The sequence below is a fragment of the Ascaphus truei genome, chromosome 5, assembly GCF_040206685.1.
Source record: "Ascaphus truei isolate aAscTru1 chromosome 5, aAscTru1.hap1, whole genome shotgun sequence".
Lineage (NCBI taxonomy): Eukaryota > Metazoa > Chordata > Amphibia > Anura > Ascaphidae > Ascaphus > Ascaphus truei.
In genome coordinates, this window is record NC_134487.1 from 8185996 (window position 1) to 8211991 (window position 25996).

At 47.6% G+C, this 25996-nt stretch overlaps 1 protein-coding gene across 2 annotated transcripts in view; it reads right to left on the reverse strand.

Moving 5' to 3' along the window:
• SND1 (staphylococcal nuclease and tudor domain containing 1) overlaps positions 1 to 25996 on the reverse strand; it is an 810790-nt gene that overhangs the window by 677880 nt on the left and 106914 nt on the right. For both annotated transcript variants that reach the window (XM_075599279.1, XM_075599278.1), the window contains exon 10: positions 8815 to 8928. In XM_075599279.1, coding sequence (XP_075455394.1) covers positions 8815 to 8928 — 114 coding nt within the window. The remainder of the gene's footprint in view (positions 1 to 8814; positions 8929 to 25996) is intronic.

A 25996-nucleotide genomic window follows, 5' to 3' on the forward strand; every position in this document is an offset into this window, starting at 1 on the left:
GCCTGTTATACTGTGTACACACACACACACACACGTCATCAGATCAACGTGTGACCAAGATTATTCCATCAAAGACTGACACGTAAGGATTTAAAGTGCTCAACTCCAGTCCAGGCCCCCGCCCAACAGGTCAGGTTGAGCCACCTGTGTTGAAGCAAGGATATCCTGAAAACCTGACCTGTTGGGGCAGGGCTTGAGGACTGGGGTTGCGCACCCCTGGTGAATGCTACACTTCTGTGATTCCACAAAACCGGATCCAACAGGAGGTGCACCGTGACTAAACGTTCTGCTCTTCTGACCATATCCTCCCGTGTTCTGTCCTGCAATAAAGTCCACGTGTAGCAGGCAAGAAGTCTGTAATGGAAGAATATACTGGAGAAAGTCCCTTTCCTCCGAGGGGGAGAACGATTCACTGATCTTCGATGGCATCGATGGCTGATCGCAAGCTGAACGGTGCAGGGATACGTGGTTACTGCAGCGCCATGCAAGACAATCATTACCGGCTTTACCATGCCAAACCTCGCGCCTTCTCCTGGAGTGGCACACGAGTTTGGTGCTATGCCGGTTCTAGAGAAGCGTAAACTTCCCCGCCCAACATAGCAGCCACAAATGATCATTCTTCCGAAATGTCACAGTACCTGCATGCGCAGAGCGTTCTAAACGTCGCCGGTATAAAGGAAGGGTTATGTATAAACTATGCACAAGTGACTATTAATTAATACTTTTATGGAAAGTGTGTCTCTAAACAAATCACAACTTTTATTTTTTTTAAAGATCAGAATGACCAAACCTTGCTTTTAAGGGGGAAAAAAATTATATTTCTTGTTGTGCTGGGGATCACACAAATTGCATTATTAATACTTTTGGACGCCGGGTCCTTCCGTTCCCTGTGCCGGAGCACTGGCGGGCCAATTGTGTTGCATAATCTCAGTGAGTTTCATCCTGAAATGGTTCACTTGGCTTCCTGAGCAACTGCAGTGAAATTAGTGGGAGCCGATGGCCCAAGGACCACACCAAGAGCCTTCCCGGGACAGGACTGGTCACGGTCAGCAAGCTGGTCCACTGCAGCGTACCGAAAGGTTTCTCCAACCAAAAAAACTCGATGAAAAATGAAGACAGACTCTAACCATGCTGACCAAGTCATGAAGCAACGGCTGGTTCTTCATGCACCAGATGCTGCTCGACCCTCTCCAATACTCTCGGCCAAAAGTCGGGCGCTTTCATGCAACCGTTATTTCTGCCAACGCGAGTTTCCAGGCATTTCCATTGGGCAGATGCAGGGGGGCTGGTTTTGGTAGATTTGGAAACCAAGTTAGATACTGAGCTTGCCTCCAACTCTCGTTAGCATTACTGGGTGCTTAGGTTTAACCACAAGTGTCTTCTCCCCCCCTCGACATCCCCCAAAAAAGGATTAAATAAACAGAAATAAATGCTTGGCCAGTTTTAAATGCCAAGCTCAGTTACAACTGGATTGAAACATCAAGGGGAGTCACGTGACTCGAGGCCTGTGGGAAAGGCACACAGCAATCTGGAAGGCATTCAAAAGGAAAAAGGCAACCCCAGCAGCACAGAAGTCAGCGCCTGATGTGCCTGCTGCAGCGCAGTGTCTTCGAGGTGATGTGCAAAGGGCCAGTAGCAGAGCGTAAGCCGCGGCGATACGGAGAGACTCGCTGCAGGTTCTGACGTTTTCAAAGCTCGTGTATGTGAAGAACTCGTGTGGCTACGAATGGCCTGGCTGGGTCATGTTGGCATTAAATGGTCAAGCATGGTCATTTATTGCAGCCTGAATTAGTATTTTTAAGCATATCCCTGCTTCAGCACAGGTGGTTCAATCAGCAGCTCAGTGGAAGACTGAGCCACCTGTGCTGAAGCAGGGAAATCCTTAAAACCTGACCTGTTGGTGGCCCTTGAGGACTGGAGTTGGCCGCCCTCGCTCTACCATGAGCAAAAGCCGGTATCCTTTAGTCTAGTGATTTGTGCAGTTAGACGTTGTACCTAGCAACCCGCGCAGAATTTACTGTGCGACGCACAAGGTGAGACGATAACTCACCTTAGGTCACCAGGACGGCGACAGCAGGACTGAACTGGATATTACCATATCAACCACCAGAGCCTCGGTTACTAGGACATTCCAGATGGATCATTATCTGTTCCCACTCCATGTCATTAAGAAGCCAGGCAAGGCGCGCACGTGCAGAGAGAGCGCGCCGTGAATCATGTTAATTTGTAGCAGGCATAAACACGCAGATAACATTAAGGGAATGCAGAGCGCTATGACCTGGTGCCTCCGTAAATCAGGGGAAGCAGCTGCAGCAGCAGCAACACAAACTCACATCCTCAACATCTATATGCCGCGCACTGCCATAGATTACTTATTACAACATGGGGCTTTATGATGGATACCACAGGCAGCAAAGCTTCAATGGAACCGTGTCTGGTTTAAAGGAAACATTGTGCGTCGGCTGCAGTTTGGCACTGAAGGACACCGGGAATATTCAAGGTCACCTTCTATCGCTACTATTCCAATGGCAGTCCCCCCCCCCCCCCCATAAATATTTACGTCTCCGGCGCGGCCCCCACATGTAACGCGTGCTGAATCAGAGCCGGCAGACTTTACATTGTTTGAAGAAGCAGGAGGCTGCTTTTTATATTGATGGGATGTGCTGAAATCCAGTCACAGAAACCCACAGCCTTCTGTGCGGGGAATACGTGGCTTTACAAATTAATCTCCAGCTCCTAAACCCCATCTCCTATTAATCTAAATATACACACACCTTATATTAATATACACATTCAACCGCAAATAATTATTTCCCTTTCCAACATGGGAGGATAGCCAAGGAATCAAAAACTAATTAAATAAAATGTAATTTGTTATTTCGGAACAACCCACACATTCCTAAAGGAATCAACTAAAATGTGATGAGGAGATGTACACAGATATAGATTTCAGGCTGTTTCCCCATGTCAGTTATATACACGCACATTTTGAGAACCATTACAAGGCTCCCACCCCTGCAGTAATGATACAGGGGCAGGATTTCTTGCTCATTCGCATGGAGTTACTCTCCCGCACGTAAGCGGCGTCTTCCCAGCGTTCTAGTAACACTGGCTGGTCAGGTGTCCAGAAGTCTCACGTTGTGGCTTTAACGCGTATTCAGGTTGGAAATCCCCCATCTACAAAACCACAGAAAACCAGTCTCCTAGAAAACAGCCTTTCACCAGCATCTCCAACATTGGCAAACCTTCTCCCAAGTCCCCATATGGACAGCAGCACGTCCCAAACCAACCACTGGCATGGACAGGACCTGGACAAAGCACCTGGTTGTAGAGGAGATGCCTGAAAGGAACTTAAATACTCTGGGCCCCACAAAGGCATACAGCAGTCCTGCAACCGGGGGGGAGAGGGTGGGGGTGTGTGGGTGTGTGGGTGTGTGGGTGTGTGGGTGTGTGTGTGTGTTTTTTAAACCATACAAGCCACACAACAAATGAATAGTTGAAACCCAAGACGGAAGCCCGTTTTGTATGAAGGGACGCCCAGCATCAGCACAAATCACTTAGAGAATAGTAGGAAATCAATGTTAACATGCTGGGCGGCTGTTCGCGTCTTCCAGGCTTATTCCACAGCTAACGGTTGTGCTTTTAAATGCTGCAGCATTATGGGAAAACCAAAAACAGAAGTTTTCAGGAACAAACAATAAAGAGTAATAAAAAAAAAAAGCTCATTGACTCAGCGCCTATAAAGCAGAAAACCCCCAGCGCTCACTCCCCGTATTCCCCTTACATTGTGTTAATTAGGTATAGCAGGGCCCCCCTGGGTCCCGTTACCTCCGCGGGGCGTGCGGGTGCCAGCGGCAGAGCGCGCACGTCTGGAGGGTGCCGGCGAGGTGCGGAGGGGGGGAGCTGCAGTTGGGAAGGCGACAGTCGCCAGAGGCTCCTGTGGCAGGGCGCCACTATGTTGGGTGGGCGCGCGCATGCGCAAAGAGATTGTGGCCACGGTTACAGCAGTACAGGGAAACAGGGCTCAGTGGGGAGCTACAACACCCAGCAGCCCCTGGGGCTGCAAGATCACCTGGCTACGCTTAGCCAATCGGACTGCCAGAATCCCCCACTCAGAGATGGATACATCTGGCGCGCCTGAGACTACGCCAGTCGGAGCTGGGACATGGTAGGTTGTATGTGCAGGTGTCTGTGGCACCTGCACTTGGTCCGAGACCCCCTATTAGGCCCAGACTCAGTTTGTGGTTGCTGCAGGGACAGGCCCGTGAGATAGGGACACTGCCCCTGTAGCATAAGTGTGAGGAACGCAGCTGCATCGGGTGGCCTGGGACCAGATCCCCTAAAGTTAAGAGACACTGCATGGTGGCACCGTCCACGCGGGACACCACCCAACGTAGAGGCTCCGGCTTCGCAGATAACATCACTGGATCCGTGGATCCCATTTTACGGCATCGACACACCCGGGTGCTGGGAGCACCCAGCAGGCACCGGCAGCACCCAGCAGGTACCGCACCACGTGCACCAACTGAATACACTTCTGTACTAGTGGGGCAGAACAGATTGGGTCTGTCTCACAATTCTGTCTCACAGAACAGATCTAGTGGGGCAGCGCTGTCTCACAATTGGGTGGGTTAGTTCCTGTGGACACAGGGAGGTTAGGTGCCATGGGGCACCTCAGTACTTTGGGGTAAACCCCACTGGGATGTGGACACCGTGTTGGGGGGGCACGGTGAAGGGGTATGGCCCTGCGAGGTTCTGTATTATTATTATTAGTCACATAGGTTCAATAAACCTGTTCTATCATACCCGGGTGTATTTCTTATTGTCCTGCACGGGGTTATCCCACATTGTTAGGATCCCGGCAGGTGGAGGCGCTGTCAACCAACAGATCAGGTACACCCCAGGTTCCCAGCAGCGGAGGTTCAGGCCTCCTGTGAGCCACCGGTAACGCACCACATACACCGTGGCTGCCATATCTTCCATAGGGTGGGGGAAAGTGTGCTACATAGGTTAAGTGTAGGGGCCATCGCTGCTCTACCATCAGGAAACGCACGGTTCAGAAGATCCTCATCACCTACATACTTCTGAGAACTTTAAAGAGACTGCTCACTGCAAACCCCCTATGAGCCAATCACAGACCTGTTCGGTCCCTGCTCCTCTTAGCTCGTAGGTTGGAAGCCAGTACAGAAAGGTTATTTCCAGCTCTGCAATAGCAAGAAGCGTGGGTATGTGTATCACTTGCATCGTTTTCCCTATATTAAGGCACCACTGCAGCCCACACAGTGCTCTTAGGTGTTAACCCCATAGGCATCACATACATGTCACGCATCGCAGGCGTGATCGCTACATCATTGCACAGTACAACGCATGTCGTGTGGGTGCCTGCTGGGTTACCTTAACATGGTTGCAGGCTTGATATGTTTCGGCCAAAAGATTTAACTAAATGACCCATACGTCTAATAAACAAAAATTAACCAAATACGTGGCGATATTGGATGTGCATTGGGGCTTCCTGGTTTGCTTTAGTACAGAGTCGTTTCCCAAGCACGGACCTCTGAGACATTATTATTCTGCGCTCCTCGGATAAAACCAGGGAAGTCCCCAATACAGGTGGGCAAAAAGATGTCGGATTTCAATCCTCCCCGGATCGGCCACTTCCTTTGGCCCGGGGACAACCCGTAATGGCGGCTTAAAATGCTCGTTTTTTTGTTTTCAGCTGGAGTTACATTATTTTCAGCTCTGGGGACCCTCAGCTTCCTGAGAAATACACCACCCGTAGGAGGTGCTGCATGTACCTGCAGACACAGTGTTCCGGACACGTGGGCCAACAGGAAGCACTGACCGGGACACCGAAACTGGAGGGCGATAACGGGTAGCACCCTAAAGGAGATGTCTCTCGGGAAGCAGGGTTTCCCAAGAGCCGAAATTAATGGAGTTCAGCTCTGGAGACCACCAGCTTCAAACCTATTCTTTCTGTGATTTTGGAATCAGTCCGGATTAACAATCTGCTCAGATTTTTAGTGCCAAAACCGTGTGTGGGTTTTGGTGGTGGTGGCGGGGGGGGGGGGGCGATTTGGCTTAATCTGGATCATCTCATGGAACGGGTTTGGGCTGTTCTGCCCAACTCTAGCCCCAAAGTACGAGGGGTAGCAGCCATAACAACCGTAGCTAAAAGCACATTTTGCAATGAATGAAAGTGTAAAACCTTGCCACAGGGGGAGAAAAAAAACTAAAAAACTAACTGGAACCAGACTTCATATTGTTCAGCCTGGTGAAGAGACCTTTAACCATTTAAAAGACAGGTAACGGTTTCAATGCATCAGCACAGGAGGGTAAGATGCAGTGAACCGGCCCAGTGTACCGCCAGCTTACAATAGGTAGTGATGGCTATTCAACCCAAGCCAATTATAATTATAGCCGACGATTGTCCGGCACTATTAAACCGCAGTTAGCATTGCAATATTACTGGATGCGGACGTGGAAGTACTTGGAAAATAAGTGTGAAAGGTCTGTGCCAACCACTTGCGCCCGCCACTGGCCATCTGTGCCCTCAATTTACGACAAGACAATAAATGGAGGTGTGCTCCTAACCGGCCAGATATACCACAATGTAGATGAATGCATACAATAGTGAGTAAGTGTGTACATATATAGGCATATTAACTATAGAGGATTTACATTTGCACACATTTCAAGGAGGAACATCATGTAGGAACACAGAGTGAGCCAATAGCAGTGACTATTGAAATGATCGAACAATGTTGGTCTGTTTCTTTTATCAGGATAAACAGGTCTCCTTTATCTCCATTTAAGGGAAAGAGGTAGAACTGGTTTCCTCCATCGGAAATCATAGGGCAATGGTCCCACCCATGTACAATCGGCAGCTCGGTATCTGGGTAGTTTAAGGTCACTGCCGGGCTCTTCATCTGGTTCCCAAAGGGAACAGATCAGAACACACTTAGGAGTAGAAGGGCCATGAGCTTATTAGAACATCACCTTGGGGTTGTGTGAAGTGATCAGGGGTTCCTAGGCCAAATTCAGTAATGCTGCATAGGTTATTCTTCAAGGCCCAATCATTCTATTTAGGCATGTTTGTAAATGTGTTGATGAAAACAGGTTATTAATGGTTACACTACTTTATAGTAAATGATATACAACATAGAAAGCTGTAAGTGCATTGGGAAAATATAAGCCCGTTACACAGCAAAATTGTTATATACATAGGAAAAAGAACAGAGTTCCATAAAGTCATATTTAAAGGCGTTCCACCGAGCCCCACTATATTGGTGAATGGTTCCTTAGGTTTAAAGAAGGTAGAAACCCCACTGTACTGTACAGGTCTGATTAAATGTGTCCTCAATCATAAAGGTTAAAAACTGCCAGTACCTTGCCCACATACACCTGGCCCACCAACAAACAAAATCGGCGTTTCTGGCTATGCCACGAGTATTAAAATTAAGTACAACTTCTCAATCTCCTTTATAGAAGAAACGCAAGCGAATCAATTTCACGTCCAGACAAACTGAACTCCTGCCCATTCCCAGGGCAAAGGAAGATACAACACAGGACTAACGACCAAATCAGAAGTTTAATTAGTGCAGAATGGCATTAATGCCATCTTAAACCAGCAATCGCCATTGAGTTGGAACAGGGTGAGGGAGTCCAGGGTTGAATCGCACAATTTTCAGCTATGGGGATCTCCGGGTTCGAGAGATAACGACTGGCGAATTTACCGGAATAACTTCCCGTTTTTTAAAGACTATTACAACGGTTGATATTGCGGCTTCCTATCGGCCATTTTGTTTCCCCTGGAGATGAATTTAAGTCTAGCAACTTCAATGAGCAAATATTTCAGGAAACGGGAGGGTTCTGGAGCCCTCGCTTCCCACACTGTGTGGGGGAATAACACCAGTGGGGGGGATTTCTGCTTTAAGCATTCTACGAGTAGTTATATTTTTAAATTGCTACAAAAGCCATTTTCATGTTTATTTAATAGCGTATTAAACCACAAAGCAGTGGACCCCGGATCTTTATCGTAATTCATATGAAGTCCCCTAGAAGATAAAGTCTGTTAAAGCAACATAGAATCATCTTTTCAGAGTTAGGACGTAGGATTATACCTCCACCGGAACCAACACATACCTCTGCAGAACCTTCTGGTAGCAAAATGGGTTTCCTCAAGAACGGGGGCACAGTAGATGTAAGAACTGGTATCTCTCCCTATGGAGCAGTGCAAGTGACTGATTGTAACTGTTGGGAGATATCTGAAGAAAGGGGCTGTGGCTAATGTATAACATACAGCTGTTTTGGGATGTCTGAAAGACCAGCAAGTGACATTTGAACCTGATGTAACAATTCCTGATAAGCTCGAGTTCCTTACATGTACACAGTATATTATCGTGTTGGAATGACGGGAGCTGTAAGATGGTTCCAGAAAGTCACAGGATACCATCTTCGGCCGCGGTGTTGGGCGTAGGAAGGACTAAGGGATATTGCCCGTATAAAAAACTGACAGACCAGTAAGATAAGGTCGCCAGAACAACATCGGAAGCCAGGTTAATATCGAGAGAGAATAGATAACAGCAAGTTCACAGAACAGATCTCACCAAGGAAAGGAATTATATGGAAATCTCTTGGCAAAGAACATAAACGGTAATTACATCAAATACGTAATCTGCTATTTCTGAATGTAAGTAATATCTTCGGGAACAAAATGTTTAAGTGCTAAAACCAGAATGAAGAATGACGTTCTGCTGCCGTCACATATACACAAGACATAGTACATGTTACAGGGGGCCTTTGAAGAGACATTACCTGCGTGCCTTCTCCTTCCAGCCTGGGCGGTCGGATACTGGACAGATGGATGGTTCTGTAGTCCCCTGAATTCAGCTTCACCACCATGGCGTCCGCATTTAACACCTGCACCACCTACAGACCACAGAGAAAGAAAGTGTGAAGAAAGCCATTAGCAGGACTCATACTGCAAAGTGGTCCGCAGAGGCAATACAAATATCAGATGGGGGTTCCCAACGCCAGTCCTCAAGAATCCCCAACAGGACAGGTTTTAATAATATCCCTGCTTTAGCACAAGGAGTTCAGTCAAAAATATCAAGCCAAAGCCCCCCGTGCTGAAGCCGGGATACCCTTAAAACCTGACCTGTTGGTTCTTGAGAACCAGTGTCAGATGAATGAGTTCATTCCGTTCGTAGCACACAGCACAGATTCAGCGCACTGCAGGACGGCCTGACCGGTAGATTGGCAGAGTCAGGTTTGAATAACAAAGTACATTGTCCTCCTCAGCGAGAGCCTTTTATATTAGTACACAAGGAGATTAACACAAAGTATTGCACAGCATTGAAAACTTTGCAAAGCTCACCAATAAAATCAGTGAAATATTTCTACATACAAAGATCAAAAAGGGGGAAAACAAGCTCTCAGTCTGAGCGTGTCTTCAAGTGACCACACCCGTGGCGACACGAACCCTTAGCCACCTGTGCCCACCTCTGCTGCCAGTTACTCACATACACACATTATGAACGAAGCCACGAACTCGTGCAGCAGGGCCCAAAATATTCAACAGCACACAAGGCAAAAGTGCCAATGGCAATTTGCTAGTACAGTGGGTAGCGGTTACGGTGATCAAATGAGGCGGCGTTGGGAAGCATGTGAAGGCACGGATATGACAGAGGCCAGAAAGGTCGCAGCAGAGAAGGGAATGACACCGGGAGACCACACATACAGTAACAGTCTGCCACGATAAAATCAGCAACTAGAATCCCTGTGTCCCTACGTGGTCATCTGCTAAGGAAACGTGCGTCCCAATGCAGGAGAAAGTGGAGGTTCACTGGCTGTTCAACACAAGCCCGATAGCCGGGATGGTGTTCCCTGTGCATTGGGGGAGGGTTTTTTTAGGTGCCATTAGGTGTGAAGTCTTCGGGTGCAGGAGCACGAGACGTCCGAGGCTGGCGTTGAAGATGTTCATCACGGGGCGAAGAGAGAGCAAGTAGGAAGTATTTGGAGTGGATGTGTAAAATATATGGAAGATGTCTACCCTGGAAAGCTGATGGAACTGGGATCTAGGATGAGTAGAAAGGATGTGAAAAGCAAGTATAGTGACTAGTGAAATAGCATGAGATACCTCTACATAGATGCAAAACACTCCACCTAGAATACAGTACACAAAGTGCCATTCTCCCCTTTCCCATGTATTTATTCTTCCCACCCTTTCCTCATATGCATTTATATACCTAAATTAATAGGGCATGACTGATTAGCTATGGGTAAGCTTTCCCTGAGTATCTTTCAGTCTCTTAGCTTTGTGATCTTGGGATTATTTACCTCTAATTGGATAGTATTAACATTATTCCTCGCTCCTTTGGAGGCTTTCTGTTTATAAAAGAATGGCAGCCGCGTGAGAGGTGGCAGCATGGAGGATCCTCAAACAGCTCATCTTATATAGCGCATTTAAATGCCAGCGCTTTAGGTTTTTTTCCTTTTCTGTTCCCAACGTTGCATGGAACCCGGTGACTGTACAGTTCACCTGCATGATCCATCTGGGCACAGCCCAAGAACATGTAGACTCCCACACAACTCTTGGAATACGAAGACACATGCCAGGCATTGGACTACCTTGGCAGGTTGTCTCGGGGATACACGCAAAGCTCCAGATCCAGAGAGGACCCACATGCAGAGCCAAGAGCTGTCTTTGTATACTCATCAGGGGGGGGGGGGGAAGGGAGAAATATAATAAATATTTCATCATTTCTAAGAAGACCTTAAAATGAGTCACTGTGTAGGAACTCCAGAGATTAGGCAAACTATTTTGTTGACAACTGAATTCTGCCAAGCTTGAAATTAGGCTGCCACCGCATGCTATCCAAAAGGGAACCATCCAGGTTTTTAGTTTTTTTTTTTATCTCACAGATTAAGCAATAGGAAGCTAGAGCAACCTTCTGCTTAGCGAGAGCAGAGCCAGGGTTCATTCAGAAGTCTCTCTGCCCGCAAACAGGGCATGGAGATAGGGCAAATAGGGCACTTCAGAGAGATTGGAGATCTGCCCAAGCGCGCACTGGTTTGCGGTTCAATTGAAACTGGTCCTTGACATCTGGTTTGTATAAACAAAAAAAAAAGAAAATCTAGTTGCGAGATGTATTAAGTCCATATTTAAAAGGCTCGCTTAGGACAGGTTCACGTGGGGCCGCAGTATATTTGGAGAGAGTGGGGGCTGCTGTAAAAAGGTAATCAGTCATACTTTAAGAAGGCACTGCACCTTTCACCGCTGACCAGCTGCTCGCCAATCTGATGACCGAGCAGAAAGACTGGGGAGCAGAATGTAAAGACGCCCTGTTATCCCCACGCTCCAGGAGTGATATCAACGCGGCTCAATCACTGAGGAGAGAAACTCCTCACAAACGTCTTTCCAACCACGGAATGCTCTGGGGAAATTCCACATGCATACAGGTACCCAGCAAGCTCTGATGAACCCCAAAAATTACCAGATGAGGCCACAACTATTCCAAAGCTTGCCTTAAACTAGCCCGGTTACATTCTGGGTATGTGCTGGATGTAACCTGGCAGGTTTAAGGCAAGTTTAAGGCAAGTTTGAGGCATTTCTGCATTGACTAACGACCCATAGGATTAACACAGTAGGGGTCCCTGGCAGTCCCATTCAGTTTAAATGGGACTGCCAGGGACCTCCCGCTGTTAATCTGAAGGGCCATTAGTCTGTCTGCAGAAATGCTGGGCCTAGTTTAAGGCAAGTTTAAGTCACGTATCCAGCATGAACCTGGGTCTTTTTGGCAATTGCCACTGGTTTGTGTTAGAATAGTCACAGTCTCTGCTGTATATATGTATACAAGTGTCAAAAGGAGTGCTACTGGGCGTGACTAAATGTATACAAAAATATATAGGTATTTCACTGCGTATTTTTGGCACATTGGATGCATCTCTAGCTTCTTTGTTCTATACATTTAGCAACGTCCAGTAGCACTCCTTTTGACACATGCATACTATGTGGTAATTTGGGGGGTTCATTAGAGCTTGCTGGGTGTATCTGTGTGTTTATTAACTGTGTCCAGCTGGTCTCAGCTGTTTCTGGAGGTTAGTGGCCCCTCCCCCCAGGGTTTAAGCTCGCCCCTCCCCACTTTCCAAGTTAGCAGGTAATTTTCATTTTGCTGGGTTTTGGACAGATCCAATGTGATCATTCGTCCTCTAATTATAGAGGTAAATAAGAATTTTAACTCAGGTAGTGTTAGGACCTGCTAATGGGTCATGCCTTGATGTGGCTAGCAGGCTTAAGATGCTTTGGCCAAAAGGGTTAAACTAAATGACCCTTTTCAAGAGAATATATAGGTATTTCACAGTGTATTTTTGTCACATTGGATGTAGCTCTGGGCTTCTCTGTTTTTTTGTTGGAAACTCCACATGGAACATTCCTGCTCCGGACAACTGAGCACAAACGTACATTCATCAGGGAGGGGGGGGGGGGTTATATGAAAAAGTAGACACCCAATACTACAGATTAAAATATGCAGCTTTGTGCCATGATGAATAACGCCAGTAATGTGAACGGCCATCTTCTATCTCAACATTTTTGCCGCACCTTAAATATGGCAGCTCGGCTGGGCCTTCTAATAACTGCCTTACAACCCCACTAAAGATCAGCAACTGTACAATCTCAGCCATTTTATTACCTTAAAGAGAACAGCATGAAATGTTAATTCACCAGACAGGGTTCTCAACATATTCCATAGCCTAGTACAACAGAGGAGCAAGCAGAAGCAGCATGAAGAGATGGTAGGAAGGAGGTCCTCTGTCAAGGAGCTTACAATCTAGAAGGGGGCTTGTCCTTACTGCTGAAAGTCGCAGGAATAATGGCAATAAGCATGACTCAAGGACGAGTATTTTATTTCTAGTGTGAAACGCCCTCACACGCATGTACAGTGCTTTCTGCATGCATGACTCCACTGAACTGTTACCCCCTGCATGAGTACAAAGCAGCAACCTGCTTTAGAAGACGCTACACATCGCATAGTGATAAAGAGGGTCTGATTTAGCTGCTGGAACAATGGCATAACAGCTAGAGCTATATGGTGCTTTAAAACAATACAAGGAGAAATTAAATACAGCCGTGTCTATTGAATATCTATAACAAGCCAATAGCAATCACATTGTTTTCAAATGATCTAGTCCTGGGTCTTAAGTACGCGCTTTTAAGCAGCCAACTCTAATGGGCAAATAGCCCATTAAAAAAGGAGAGGGGGAAGGAGAGGACAGGAGAGATAAAGTGGGTGGGGGTCGAGGAGAGGAGGGAGAGAAGGGGGGGAGGAGGAGAAGAGGAGAAGGGGGGAGGAGGAGAAGAGGAGAAGGGGGGAAAGGAGAGGAGAAGGGGGGAGAAGAAGAGGAGAAGGAGAAGGGGGGAGAGGAGAAGGGGGGAGAAGAGAAGGGGGAGAGGAGAAGGGGGGGAAGAGAAGGGGGAGAGAGAAGGGGGGAGAGGAGGGGAGAGAAGGGGGGAGAGGAGAAGAGGAGAAGGAAGGAGGAGAGGAGAAGGAAGGAGGAGAGGAGAAGGGGGGAGAGGAGAAGGGGGGAGAGGAGAAGGGGGAGAGGAGAAGGGGGGAGAGGAGAAGGGGGGAGAGGAGAAGGGGAGAGGAGAAGGGGGGAGAGGAGAAGGGGGGAGAGGAGAAGGGGGAGAGGAGAAGGGGGAGAGGAGAAGGGGGAGAGGAGAAGAGGAGAGGAGAAGAGGAGAAGGGGGGAGGAGAGAGGAGAAGGGGGGAGGAGGAGAGGAGAAGGGAGGAGGGAGACAGAAAAAAAAACGTGGAGTTGATAAAAACTTTAATTTGAAATGATCTAGCACGATATTACACAGTGGGGGAATAGGAGCCCCCGCTGCAAAGCTTGGTCTTCCAAAATTCGAACGTCCAATAGTTTTGTAAACAAACCTATTTCTTGTGCTTACAAACACGAACAAAAACAAATTGTTTTAATGAATGCACTCCCCGTCGCCGCCATAGGAAGAGGCCATTAGAGCTATTTTGCTGCCCTGTAATGTAATAAATAGATGCCTGTCCTCCATCGATCCTGCAGAGAAAGCGCAGGCAACGTATGGAATTAAAAAGGAAAGTTTAAGTAATGAAAAGGTTTCGGCATCAAATCTGAAAGTGCTAGCCAGCAAATCCATTATATTAGTCCTGCTGATCCCGAGGAAGCCACGGGCACAGCCACGGGCACAGCTGCAATCGGCCTAACTCGAAACAGGAGAAATTAGCTCTATATTCATCATTATTGTGGTTTAACCCTTTCACTGCATTGCTCGTCTCTGGCAGCAAAAGGGTTACACGCTTAGTGATGTATATTTCTGATGGCGCTGGACAATGCACACAGTGCGGTGAATAGAATTTAGCGGGCACAGGGTTGCTGCCCCCATGAGCTTGCAATCTGTATGGTGCCTTGGGGGAAACAGGAAGTTAAAGCGACCTTGCCCAAGGTCACAGGGAAAGCAGACATTGGGATTCACACCCACTTCCAAGTCTGTGCCATCGCCACCAGGCTGCCGGTTTAGCCTACAAATCGTTAGAGGTTTAACCAGTTAAGTGCTCCTCTACATAACCAGAATACCAAACGCCAGATCCCGTCCCTGCCGCAGGATGAAGGATCACTCTAAACCCTCGTTAACCCCCCGCTCCCCCCCTGTGCTGCAACACGAGCACCATTTAACCTCTTTCCTTCCAAACGATGCAGCAACTCATCACAAACCAGTCTCGGAGAGAAGACCGCTGGGCTGAATTTATTTGTACGATAATGGTGACTATTAGTCAGACAAATATATAAATATAAAATCTCAACTGCGCTTCTATGAGCAGTAACGAGGGTCCCTTATGTCTGCGGCGAACGCCATGGAGGGTCGCAGGACTGCTCTGATTCACAGGACGTTTTATAAACGCACATGCCCACGGAAAGTCGAGGGCGTCTTGACCGACAGGGCAGGATCTCACGCAGAACACCATCACGCAGGGAAATGTCTCACCGAGCCAGCAAGAGGCCTTCCAGGTAATGCAGCTGCGCTGGACTCTGCCCAGCTGGTGCTTACAATGCAGAACGAGTGCCGGGGGGAGCCATCATACCAGCAAGCCTTCGGACTATGCCACTGCCCGCCAATTCTTCAGGCATGTGCAAATTAGGACGTGTAATTAAGGCAGTATTTGGTTTATGAAGCTATTCAGCAGTCAGTTGAGTGAGGCTTTCATTGGACAGGGACTTCGGTGTCAAATAAAGAATGGGAGACCAGCATTAACCCGAGAGGTTCTAATACGCAGTTCTACTCGCAATAGGAAGGAAGGGATCGGTGCATGACCGGGTTAACGCTTTGGCTGCCAGAGAAACACGGGCAGTGGGTTACATTTCCCCCAGTATAGAGGGTCAGGAAAGATTCCGCTGCAGAAGCGCTTTCCGAAGAAGCACAAGATGCTACGAGCAGTGGTCAAAGTTGATGGGGGGGGGGAGAAAAAGGCCGAGGTAGGGAGTGTGATTTTATATGGGGGCAAAGCAGTAAACTAGTCACAAAAGATCTTAGCAATGACGACGCTGCAAATTCAAAGGAGGAATGGCTTCACCCCCAAGTGATAAGTGGTAAGTAATGGGAATGTCGTAGCTCTCTGGGCGTGAAAGTAACACCAGTAGTGGAACGCCGTCACTACCACTAGTGCCGTGGCCTTTCGGAGCGCTGACCAAGAGGTAGGTTCATTTAAGAAAACCGCACATCTTTGATAGAGTGGAAACATTGAGCAACCTCCAAGCAGAAGGTGAGCACCGCAAACATAACATCTGGTAGAGGGAACGTGCGTTTGGGGGGGGCGAGTGGGGGAGGGGGGGGATCAGATCGGGTAGAGACCGGGGCAAAAGGGTCTTCCACCAATCTAACAAATGAGAAACGCAGGCGCTGTGCAGGCACTGATCCGCATTGTGCCAGAACAAGACTGGGGCCCCCGTCACAACAGCACCTGTGTTCTATACACTTCCCGGCCGGGCTAACGGCACCATTATCCCTTCAGTACAAGGCCAGACATCCCGGAGTGAGAAACGGAGCGCCCTGCAGCGCCAGCGCCAGGGCTGTGATTAATGAGGGTTCACAGGGTGCGTCATTTAACGACATTAACGCTGGGACCAGATATTGGTTTATTGTAAATTACTGAACGCTTAGTGCCCGTCAGGGCACAGCTTGTTCTGCAGGAGACATCTTATAGGCATCCTGGGGGCCACAGGAAGGCTGGAACAACAGCAGAAAGCAGCACATATCGAGCAGCCAGAGAGGATACACAGACACACGCACAAGGGATTATTTTTTAGAATAAGTGAACAGAAATCCTTACACTCCCCCTACAGGCTCTGTAGTACCTAGAGCTGAAATAAATGGGGTTATGCCCCGAAGACCCCCTGTATTATTAAACGGTCTTGCCCTTATAAGCGGGGAAAAGTTCCTCTATAATGCCTTGCTGTCTGGGACAGAACATGGCAGAATCCTCAGTCTGAGGTCGCTGGATTTGTTCAGTAGGGAGCAGCAATAGCCAGAACGAGCCACGCAGGGGGTTATGGGAAAGGAACCAGAAACCCGTCACAGCAGATGGTGTTAGAAAACCAATGAAGGTTATTGGGCCCTCGTGCGATTCAGCTTTGGGTTGGGTTGTACCGTTCACGGTCGGACGATTGAAGCTGGCAGTCTCGCATAAATCCAACTCTATTAATACCGGGAAATGCGCAACACCCTTATTCTGCACCATTTCCGTGCCAGGATTGTACCCTTTAATAGAGGCGATGTTACCCGAGACTCCTCGTGGAGGTGTGTGTCTCCCTGCGCAGCGCACGGGGTGCTTAAAAAGAACAAAGTATACCTACGTGCGCCCTTCCTGCTGTATCCCATCGCGTTCCACGTGGATCCTACAATACTAATTTCCGGTCAAATTCCTGGGTTTTTTCTCTCGTTTTATTGGGATTTTATGTTTATTCGCAAAATAAACATGAAAAAAAAAAACTATATGGAGCTGCCATGAACCCCAACAATGAAAGGGGTGCGCTGTTCTAAGAATGGCAGACACTTCTATTAACTCCTTCAGTGCTAGAACAGTGTTTTCCGGAGTCCATCTGACAAATGTGTTATAGTCAGAAGCTCTCAAAGACGGTGTTAAATGTCCAGGAATGACTGATGAGAACTAAAATTACCATAAAAATGTAGATCTAAGTGAAGCATATTCTGGGACTAACTTGGTAATTAACACCCTATAGGGTTTAATGCCTTCAACTCACACAAAGCATCATCTCTCCTCCGACTTCTCCAGCCGGGGCATTCATTGTGAAGAAGTCTCATCAGGGGCAGGCGGCAGGGTGCCCCAATATATATCCCATTAAGTGGTTTTTAGTCGAGCCCTTTGACGTGATTAATACTACCCCAGGTGCACCAGAATGAAAATATCAAAAACAAGTTAATGATTACATTTATTATACAATATATAATTCATGTCTCCAAGCAGTGAAAAGAAATAAATATCAGTTTAAAGATCTCCTCTCTTCAGCACAGGTAGCGCCGTCATTTTAATGACGCCACCGGAGACCCAGCAGGGGTATCTTTAAATCTCCACCTGGTGGGGGGTTCTTGGAGGCGGGCTTTGGTACCACTGCCCTGAACTCCAGTCCCCAAGAACCCCAAACAGGCCAGGTTTTCAGGATATCCCTACTTCAGCACAGGTGGCCAATTCCAAGACCGAGCCTCTAATTGAGCCACCTGTGCTGAAGCAGGGATATCGTGAAAACCTGACCTGTTGGGGGTTCTTGAGGACTGGAGCTTAGAACCCCTGACAGACCTAGCAATAAAATAAGACAAAGGTAGTCTGTCAATTTTGATACAACAGGTTTACCTGCTGCTGGTTAATGTGACTGTCCCTTTTACCATTATTTGGGATTTGATGTCCATGGGGTATCCGCAACCAATTTAAACGCGGACACTGCTTTTGTCGTATCACCGCTCATCCTAAGTCGAACTTTTCGGGGGGTTATTTTACCCACTTTATGATTAACTTCTTTGACTCCCTTCTCTCCGCACAATGCGAGACCTTTCGACACAGCATTACATGTAATTAAACTGCGTGTGTAGACAGACTGATGTCTGATTACAACGCTTGGTTTTATATTAACTGAAGTCAATCTTGCCCCTCCCTCCCCCAGAATAAAAAGCAGCAGCTCAGGGGTTTCACACATTCTGCAAAATTTCCTTCCAACGTATCGAACATGTTCCAAATGAAAGGTCATTCGTATATATCGACTGACAACTTGAAAAGATGCCGCATGGGATACAGGTGCATTGTATCCTTACAGAACCTAAATGTAGCAGCTCGGCACCAACTATAAAAATATCTTCCGTTTAATAAGACCCAGAGTATTCTTATACATACAATATAAAAACCTCTCTTCTGCCACAACAACCTTTACTGCTGCAGTTAATCTTCATTTGGAGGCAGAAAGGATTGGGAGCATGCGGTCCCATTCTATACCTTCCCACTGGTTCAGTTCACACAAGGAACTCACCAGCTTGGACAGGCCACGCGTAAGGAGTGGATGTCTGTCTGGCAACGGCGCGCTCACCATATAGGAGAATGTACAGCGCATGCACAATACAAAGCGCCACGGTTTCATAAATAGCCGTGTAAAGTATGCATGAACACGCCTGGATAAAGCGGCTTCTGCCTAGAGAATGGCGATTCAAAAGCATGACCAGGACATGAAAACCACAACTGATCCCGTAACCGCCAAACCGGGCAACCAAGCCCTTTACCGGTTACTTTGGCATACTCATGTATTGTCCGGAGCCGGTGGAATTGGGGTCCTGAATTTGAGACTGTGCTCAGAATATGAGGCACTGGGTGATGCTTCAGGACGTTACAATCTAATCTTGGTGTCCGTGGCATGAAGTTGCCCAAGAGGGGGATGGGGGGGGTGGGATGGGGGGGGTGGGGGGGGAGGAGGGTGGGGGGAGGGAGGGAAGATGGATAAACCAGGTTAGAATTTACTCTGCCATCAAACCAAGAGGAGTGCGCATGAGGTGGTGTAAATGTGAACAAAGGTTTATTAAACTATTAAAGATAATAATTAAAGTTGGAAAAGAACACAATAAATCCAAAGACTATCTCTCCGTTTCCTGCTCTCTCTAGAAACCACACATGTTCAAATCAATAAGAGGTTCTCTCTGCGCCATAAATATACTCCAGAAACACCGCAGATATTTGTGCGCTGAAACAAACTCTGCCGAGAGGATGAGATGGGACCTTTAACAAATGATCAGATCATTTGGTCACAGAGCGGCGCTGGAAGTGAAGCCCGGCGTTTATACGCTAGGACATCTCTTCTCCCAACAGGTTTTTAAGATTACCCATAAGTGTGTCTTTTAAATATAGTTAATACGACCATCAATGTTACACGGGTTGCAATGGATTCAAGAAGGGCAGCTGATTGCGGTGTAGCACACATTTGCCCCTATTACATGTTGGAAAGAGACCGTTTTTGTTTCCTTTTATGGCTGAAAAGGGTCTGACCGCCAGTAACATACCAAAGCAAGGGATCTAAGCGCATTACACGGAGCGTAGTGGGGGAGGAAAATCGGAATCATTTTAAGAGAACGCTAATAGAAGGGCTGCAAAAGTGATTGCACACAACATTACCTGCCTTATAATAGGTTTAGTAATGGTGCATTGGTACAAGCATCATTACAGAAAAGCAGATAAAACACCAACAAGAAATTGCTTTTAGAAAGGGACGTGGCAGAGCTGCTTGGCTAGCATATAATTCATCTGGAAATGATGCAAGTGCTACGGGGGTTGTGTTTTAGTGAACAGGTGCCGACAGATTAGCACAGGAGTGGGGCAAACCCACTCCCCAAGGACTTCGACTGAGCCTTCTCTGCTGAAGCAGGGATTTCCTTAATACCTGGCCTATTGGTGGCATATGAGGGCTGGGAGTTGCCCACCTCCTGGATAACCATCTACCACGGCTGATAGGGGGCACTCCTGGTCTCTCACCAGGGTGGGAAGGCAGCTGAGGCTCTCCTCTGATCTTTAGTGCTCATCCTTCAGCCTGGTTTGATATTAAGTGAATCGGGTAGAGAGAAAACCCGCAGTCTAATGCTCCCCTGAACCGCAGTGCTTTCCCTGCACATATATGCATACTGTATGTGAATGTCTTTTTGGACCTTGATGAAATGTTGTTCCTGCGTGCAGAGGGACTTCTCATTGTTGGGGAAGCTTCAAGCCCCAGTTTCTTGAATGGTTTCATAATTTGAGATGTTAACGGTCCCACCTAGAATTAATTTGCAGTTAAATACGTATGAAAGAGCGGGCAAAAGTGCTATGCTGCATTTAAATAAAAAGTGCAAGCTATTGCTTTGATCTGTTTTAAACTTGCCCCGGTATAAGGGGAGAGCCTGTGGCTGAGTGGCGGCTTCACTCCCAGAATCCCTTGCTTGCACCATCCTCAATATGTTGGTTCTTGGCTTTCAAGTAAGGGTGAATCTTCCGACTAAAAGATAAAGTTGCGTTTGATTCGGCCACGCTGTTTTTATGCCAGATGGAAGGGGATTTCAGAAGCCTGCCTCCCACTCGGAACTGGAGGCAGCTGAAGAGGGGCTTCCAGGGACGTGGAGGGATAAACTCTCACAGAACCTTCAATGTCTTGGCAGGTTTAATGCAGGCACAGCACAAAGCCCAATGCCTCTCCTAAATCCACATGATCAGGGCTGCAAGCAATCTGATCTACATCACAATGTGGAAAAGAAACGCCGGCAGATGGGCACAGCCTGACCCTCCCTAAATAGCTTCAGTTTTATGATCCAGAGGAAAGGACGGCGGGAATGTACAAGCGGGCATGATCAGTATTATAAAGGCAATTTGCACAGGGGTGGGGGGGGGGAGAGAATATTTACTTTTCCTTGGGGGAAATGGGCTGAAAGTTTGAAGGATCAAAGAAATTGGTGGGCTGAATTATGCAAGACAATGACTGTAGCATTAGAGCTCAGATGAGCCGTTTTCTGTAACAGTCAGAAATATAAACCCTGCATAGAAAACTAGAAATTAAACAAAAAAAAAAAAAAAACACTGTTAACGGGCACATGGATTCTCACTGCTGCCGAGCGTGTCGCTCCCACCTTGTGCATATCTGGTGACAAACATCAGAAAGCCTTTGAGGCCCTCTTTGAAATTAGTTGGTAATCTCGCCATTATGATTTCAAAAGGCTAACACATGCGTGTGCGCAGGACACCGCGTGCTGCATTTCCAGGCGATGGGCCTCCTCGTGGAGAGGACTATGAAGGGACATTTCTAAAGCCGCACTGCATTTAGTCCCACAATCTGAGGTCCCTCGAGCGTTCTGTGGCACCATCAATTCCTTACACTGAGAGCCGACTGAAGGCAGATCTTACAGCGGTGGCAGCCGCCCTGCCCTCCCATCTCGCAAAGGAAAAGAACAAGGTATATATAAATATATATCCAACCTCTTAAAAATGTGGCTCGAGAGGCTAGCTAAATTACATTTATTTACATTAGAAAAGAGGCGTCTAAGAGGGGATATGATAACTATATGCAAATATATTCGGGGACAGTACAAGGAGCTTTTAAAAGAACTATTCATCCCACGGGCAGTACAAAGGACTCGGGGGTATCCCTTAAGGTTGGAGGAAAGGAAATTTCACCAGCAACAAAGGAAAGGGTTCTTTACAGTAAGGGCAGTTAGTGTGTGGGACTCCTTACCCATGGAGACTGATAGCAGATACAACATAAGAGATATACAGGGATATACCAAATAAACATGGGAAGGATGTTGATCTAGGGAGAAATCATATTGCCAATATTGGGGACAGGAAGGAATGTATTTTTTCCCCACGAGATCACCGAGTGATATTTCACTGGTGTTTTTCCTTTGCCTTCCTATGGTTAAACTATGGACAGGTCTTTTTTCCAACTGCAACGATGCAGATACCTGTAGACATGATTTGTCCTAGAAATGATTCCCAAAGTAGTATGGTTTAACATCTTCCCTGCCACAATGGGCTTGAAACGGTAGCAGAATGCATTGCGTGCCCTTCAAATGAATGGGATTAAGCGCAATATATCAAAGCAAAGGCCAATCCCAAAAATGAATGGTTCGTGTGTTCCCCACGGAGACAGGGAAAACTGGACAGGCAGAGGGACATGAACGGCAGGGGTTAACTTTAAAGTGTCGTTTAGTTCCTCCAACACCCTACTGCTAGAGCAGAGGTGGGCAACTCCAATTCGCAAGGGCCATCAATAGGTCAGGTTATCAGGATATCCCTGCTTCAGCACAAGTGGCTTAATCAGTGGCTCAGTCATTGACTGGCCAACTCCAGTCCCCAGGGCCACCAATAGGTCAGGTTTTCAGGATCTCTGCTACAGCACAGTCGACAGCCACTGATTGAGCCACCTATGCTGAAGCAGGGATATTGCAAAAACCAGAGCTGGTGGTGGCCCCGAGGACTGGAGTTGCCCGCCCCTGTGCCAGAGGGTTTGTACTGGCAGCAGAGTTGTTGGATTACACACTGCACGCTGCGCAGTGCTCAGAGTCCGACTGAAAGCAGGCTTCTCTCGCGCCCTAAAGCTCAACCCTTCAGCGCAGAGGAATTGGGCTGAGCCCCTGCAGTGCAGCTTGCACACCAGCCAGGCACCCTGTGCATCGCTCGCGTGTGCAGGTAAGGAGGCAGGGGAGGTGGAATTAACGGGGCATTAAATGTGAAATTACAGCTTGACTGGAAAACTGTGACAAAGCATTAACTCTGAGAAACAAACAAAGCAAAAAAACCCCTCTGGGGCTGTAGCAGTTACTCCAACTGGGTGGAAATCAGCCAGCGTTCCCATCACATCTCCACACCAGGGGGGGGCTTTCCCTTTACAAACACACGTCGATAGGTCAGTCGCTATACGTCGGATATGGACACATTTAACCCATTTCTGAAGTTATTGTGTTTTTGTAACCCAGTAACCAGATCGCTGACATTGCCTCAGCTCAGTCCCCTCTGTGCAGCTTTAATAATAACGCTGCTTTAAAGCAGCAGGGCAAGCTGCAGGTTTTATTTGATTCCCCCCCCCCCCCCCTTTAATATGTGCATCAATACAATCCACACAATAAATAGCCAAGCGATCCGTTCTCCTGTGATCGATCAGCGAAGATTAGGTTTGGGGGTTCACTAAATGGCTGTCAGTGCAGCAGAAGAGGACCAAAGATGCAAAGTTCTGTGGGGAAGATCATGTGACCAGGCAGTCACTAGATACAATTGGTGCACTGCTAGAGAGGGCAGGGCTCGAAAAGGGGTGTGCCAGAGCCTGGTACAGAAGAGGACGGGGATGTGACTGTAAATCGTTGCTATAGAAACAAAAATGCTTGTTACATTATAATACATTAAAAATGTATTTTTTAAATGCTACCATTGTCTGATCGTACTTCTTGTCTGCCATGAACACGTTCAGGGTGTGCTCCGTCACCTGGATCCAACAGGACACTTCGCAAGTTCTTCATTACCCTTAGGATCGCCAAGAAGCTTGCAAACAGTCTACAATATCTGCCCCTGCATCAGCAACCCAATGACCCAGGGGGCAGAGAAACCCTTCACGGGTCAGGCGTTTTCTTGCTGTCAAGGTCGTTTAAAAATTGCCTTCCTTTACAGAAACCCCGCAGTTCCTAAACCATCAGACAGGGTCCCTGCCCAAACCTGCACATTAACCCATTTTATTACAAAAGTGCATTCACACAGGAGGCTGCTGGTAACAGCCTGCAGAAACCCACGCAAAAAAACACAAAAATGCTCTTCTAGCTGCATGTCCCCGACCAAGAAGTAACTGCCCCGGTCACACTGCAGCATCAACACGCCAGTCATCCAAATGGGACGACATGTCACGCCTAGGCGACACTCTTTCACTGCCAGGTGGGGACACCACCAACACAAAGCAGTGACAATCCGGGGCAGCAGGGGTATTCCTATGGATTCATTTCATGTTTATTCTTAAAACTGCTCTGACCATCATGGTGCAAGCATGATTTTATACCTTTCTAACCCATCCCCCTCACCACCCCCCCCCCACCCCCCCTCCCTCTTCCCCACACTTTGGTTTACTTTCGAAGAAAAGCTAATCAGCCATTTCCGGAGAAATTCAATAGAAAATGTTACTTTAGAGACGGGCAAGTCCCGAATCCATATGTCGCAGTGTGTGCAAAGGATGAAGCTGCAGTGGGTCAACACTGCCATCTAGTGGGAGCTTCGTTGTCTACCACCTCCTACGCTGTGCTTTATTCTGCTGGCAGGAAGCATCACCCTGTATATAAACTGATAATTGGTGTCGGCTATGTCAATTATTTATTTTTAATAAGACGCCGGGGATCTTTGATACTCATGAACAGTACAAGTGGTTTCCAGAGATGAACTCATAAAAAGGTAAAAAAATAAACCGTGGGAGGGTCGGGATGCCGGTCACGCCGGGTGTTTTAGGTTTATGTATAGGGTCTTTATTTAAATCTCCCTTACAGGCTGTCACACAAAGAACGATTGCAATGAGCATGCAAGTCACGTGCTACCCAAGTCCAGCTTAAGAAAACATTGAATATTGCACATTAAAAAAGTGGGGGTGGGGGGGTGGGGGGGTACACTTGGCAGCCTGTCCCAAATATGGCACGGGCGTGCCCAGCGACTGGCAAGGACATCCTGCCCCCTGGACCTATGAAGAGCTATCGACAATCTCACACCGCTTCCAAAAACTATTTAATGACACTTCAGTAAACCTTGTTAACCCGTGTACAGTACACGGCCCTTTCTGCTGCATTTCCAACCTGTGCACAGCCCCTTCTGCAGGATCCCAGAGATCTACACGTGTTTGGAGGAAAATCATCACCCCCCCCCCCCCCCCGAGACAGACACACCCCTACAGAAACACTGGTCCTCTGTATTACCATGCAATCAGTAAGATAAAAGCTGGCAACTGTAGCTGTTAATCTATAAAGTAAAGCTTTATACTAAAGATATTAAATATCACAAAGGCCCAGATGTGAGTGAAGCAGAGGCCTGGTTATGCTGGCGACCTTTCCCCTGCCTGGCACATCAATGCCTCTTCTCCCATCTTGATGCCAACCCTCACCCCCAGGGTCCCGTCCCGACACCACCCCCCCAATCCCCCCCCCCATGCAGAAACGCAAGGCCGCTCCCCGCGCACTGCCAGGCTACATGCAGCAGGCTAAGCCTCTGAGGCTGTGCCGGAGAAGTCACAGGCGGCCCTGCGACGCGCTTACTTGCATACTCATACACCAGGGACCGTATCCGCGACTCAAAGACTGCAAGAGGACTGAGGAATTCGCTTTGAAAGCCTGAAACGTAAGGGATACATCTTCCCCTTCTCTGTACTTAGAGGGTACGCAAACCAACCCTGCATGTATCCAACTCCTCTGACACCTAAAGGGTTAATCACCTACGCTTTTATGGTGACCGGAGGTAGAGATTACAATGTAGTTGCGTGCCTGCATGTTCCCTGGATTTACACGGACGCACACGTGTGCGGATCAAGCCGCTGGCGCCATGTGCAGCAAACTGAAGCGAGGCTGACCCGCGCAGCGCATTCTTTCATGCAACATCTCGTTTCTTTTGCGCAAGTCATCAAGTTCTTGTGAAGATTTACACATCACATGCGCCCTGTTTAATGCATCTCGTCTAAGGCTGCAACGGCGACTTCACAGCGGGCAAAGAAATACGTGTTCTAGATCTCAGAAATCAATATACTGCACTCCAAGGGGTCAGAAATCAATACCAAAAAAAGGAAATAATGCAACATTATGGGGAAAATATATATAATGTTTATTTGAAGGTGATAAAAAGTCCTGTCGCAATCGATCCATACATAATACTTTATATAATCACAACAGCACACACACGTTTTTCCTGCAGCCTATCCGTCCCATCCCCAGATACAG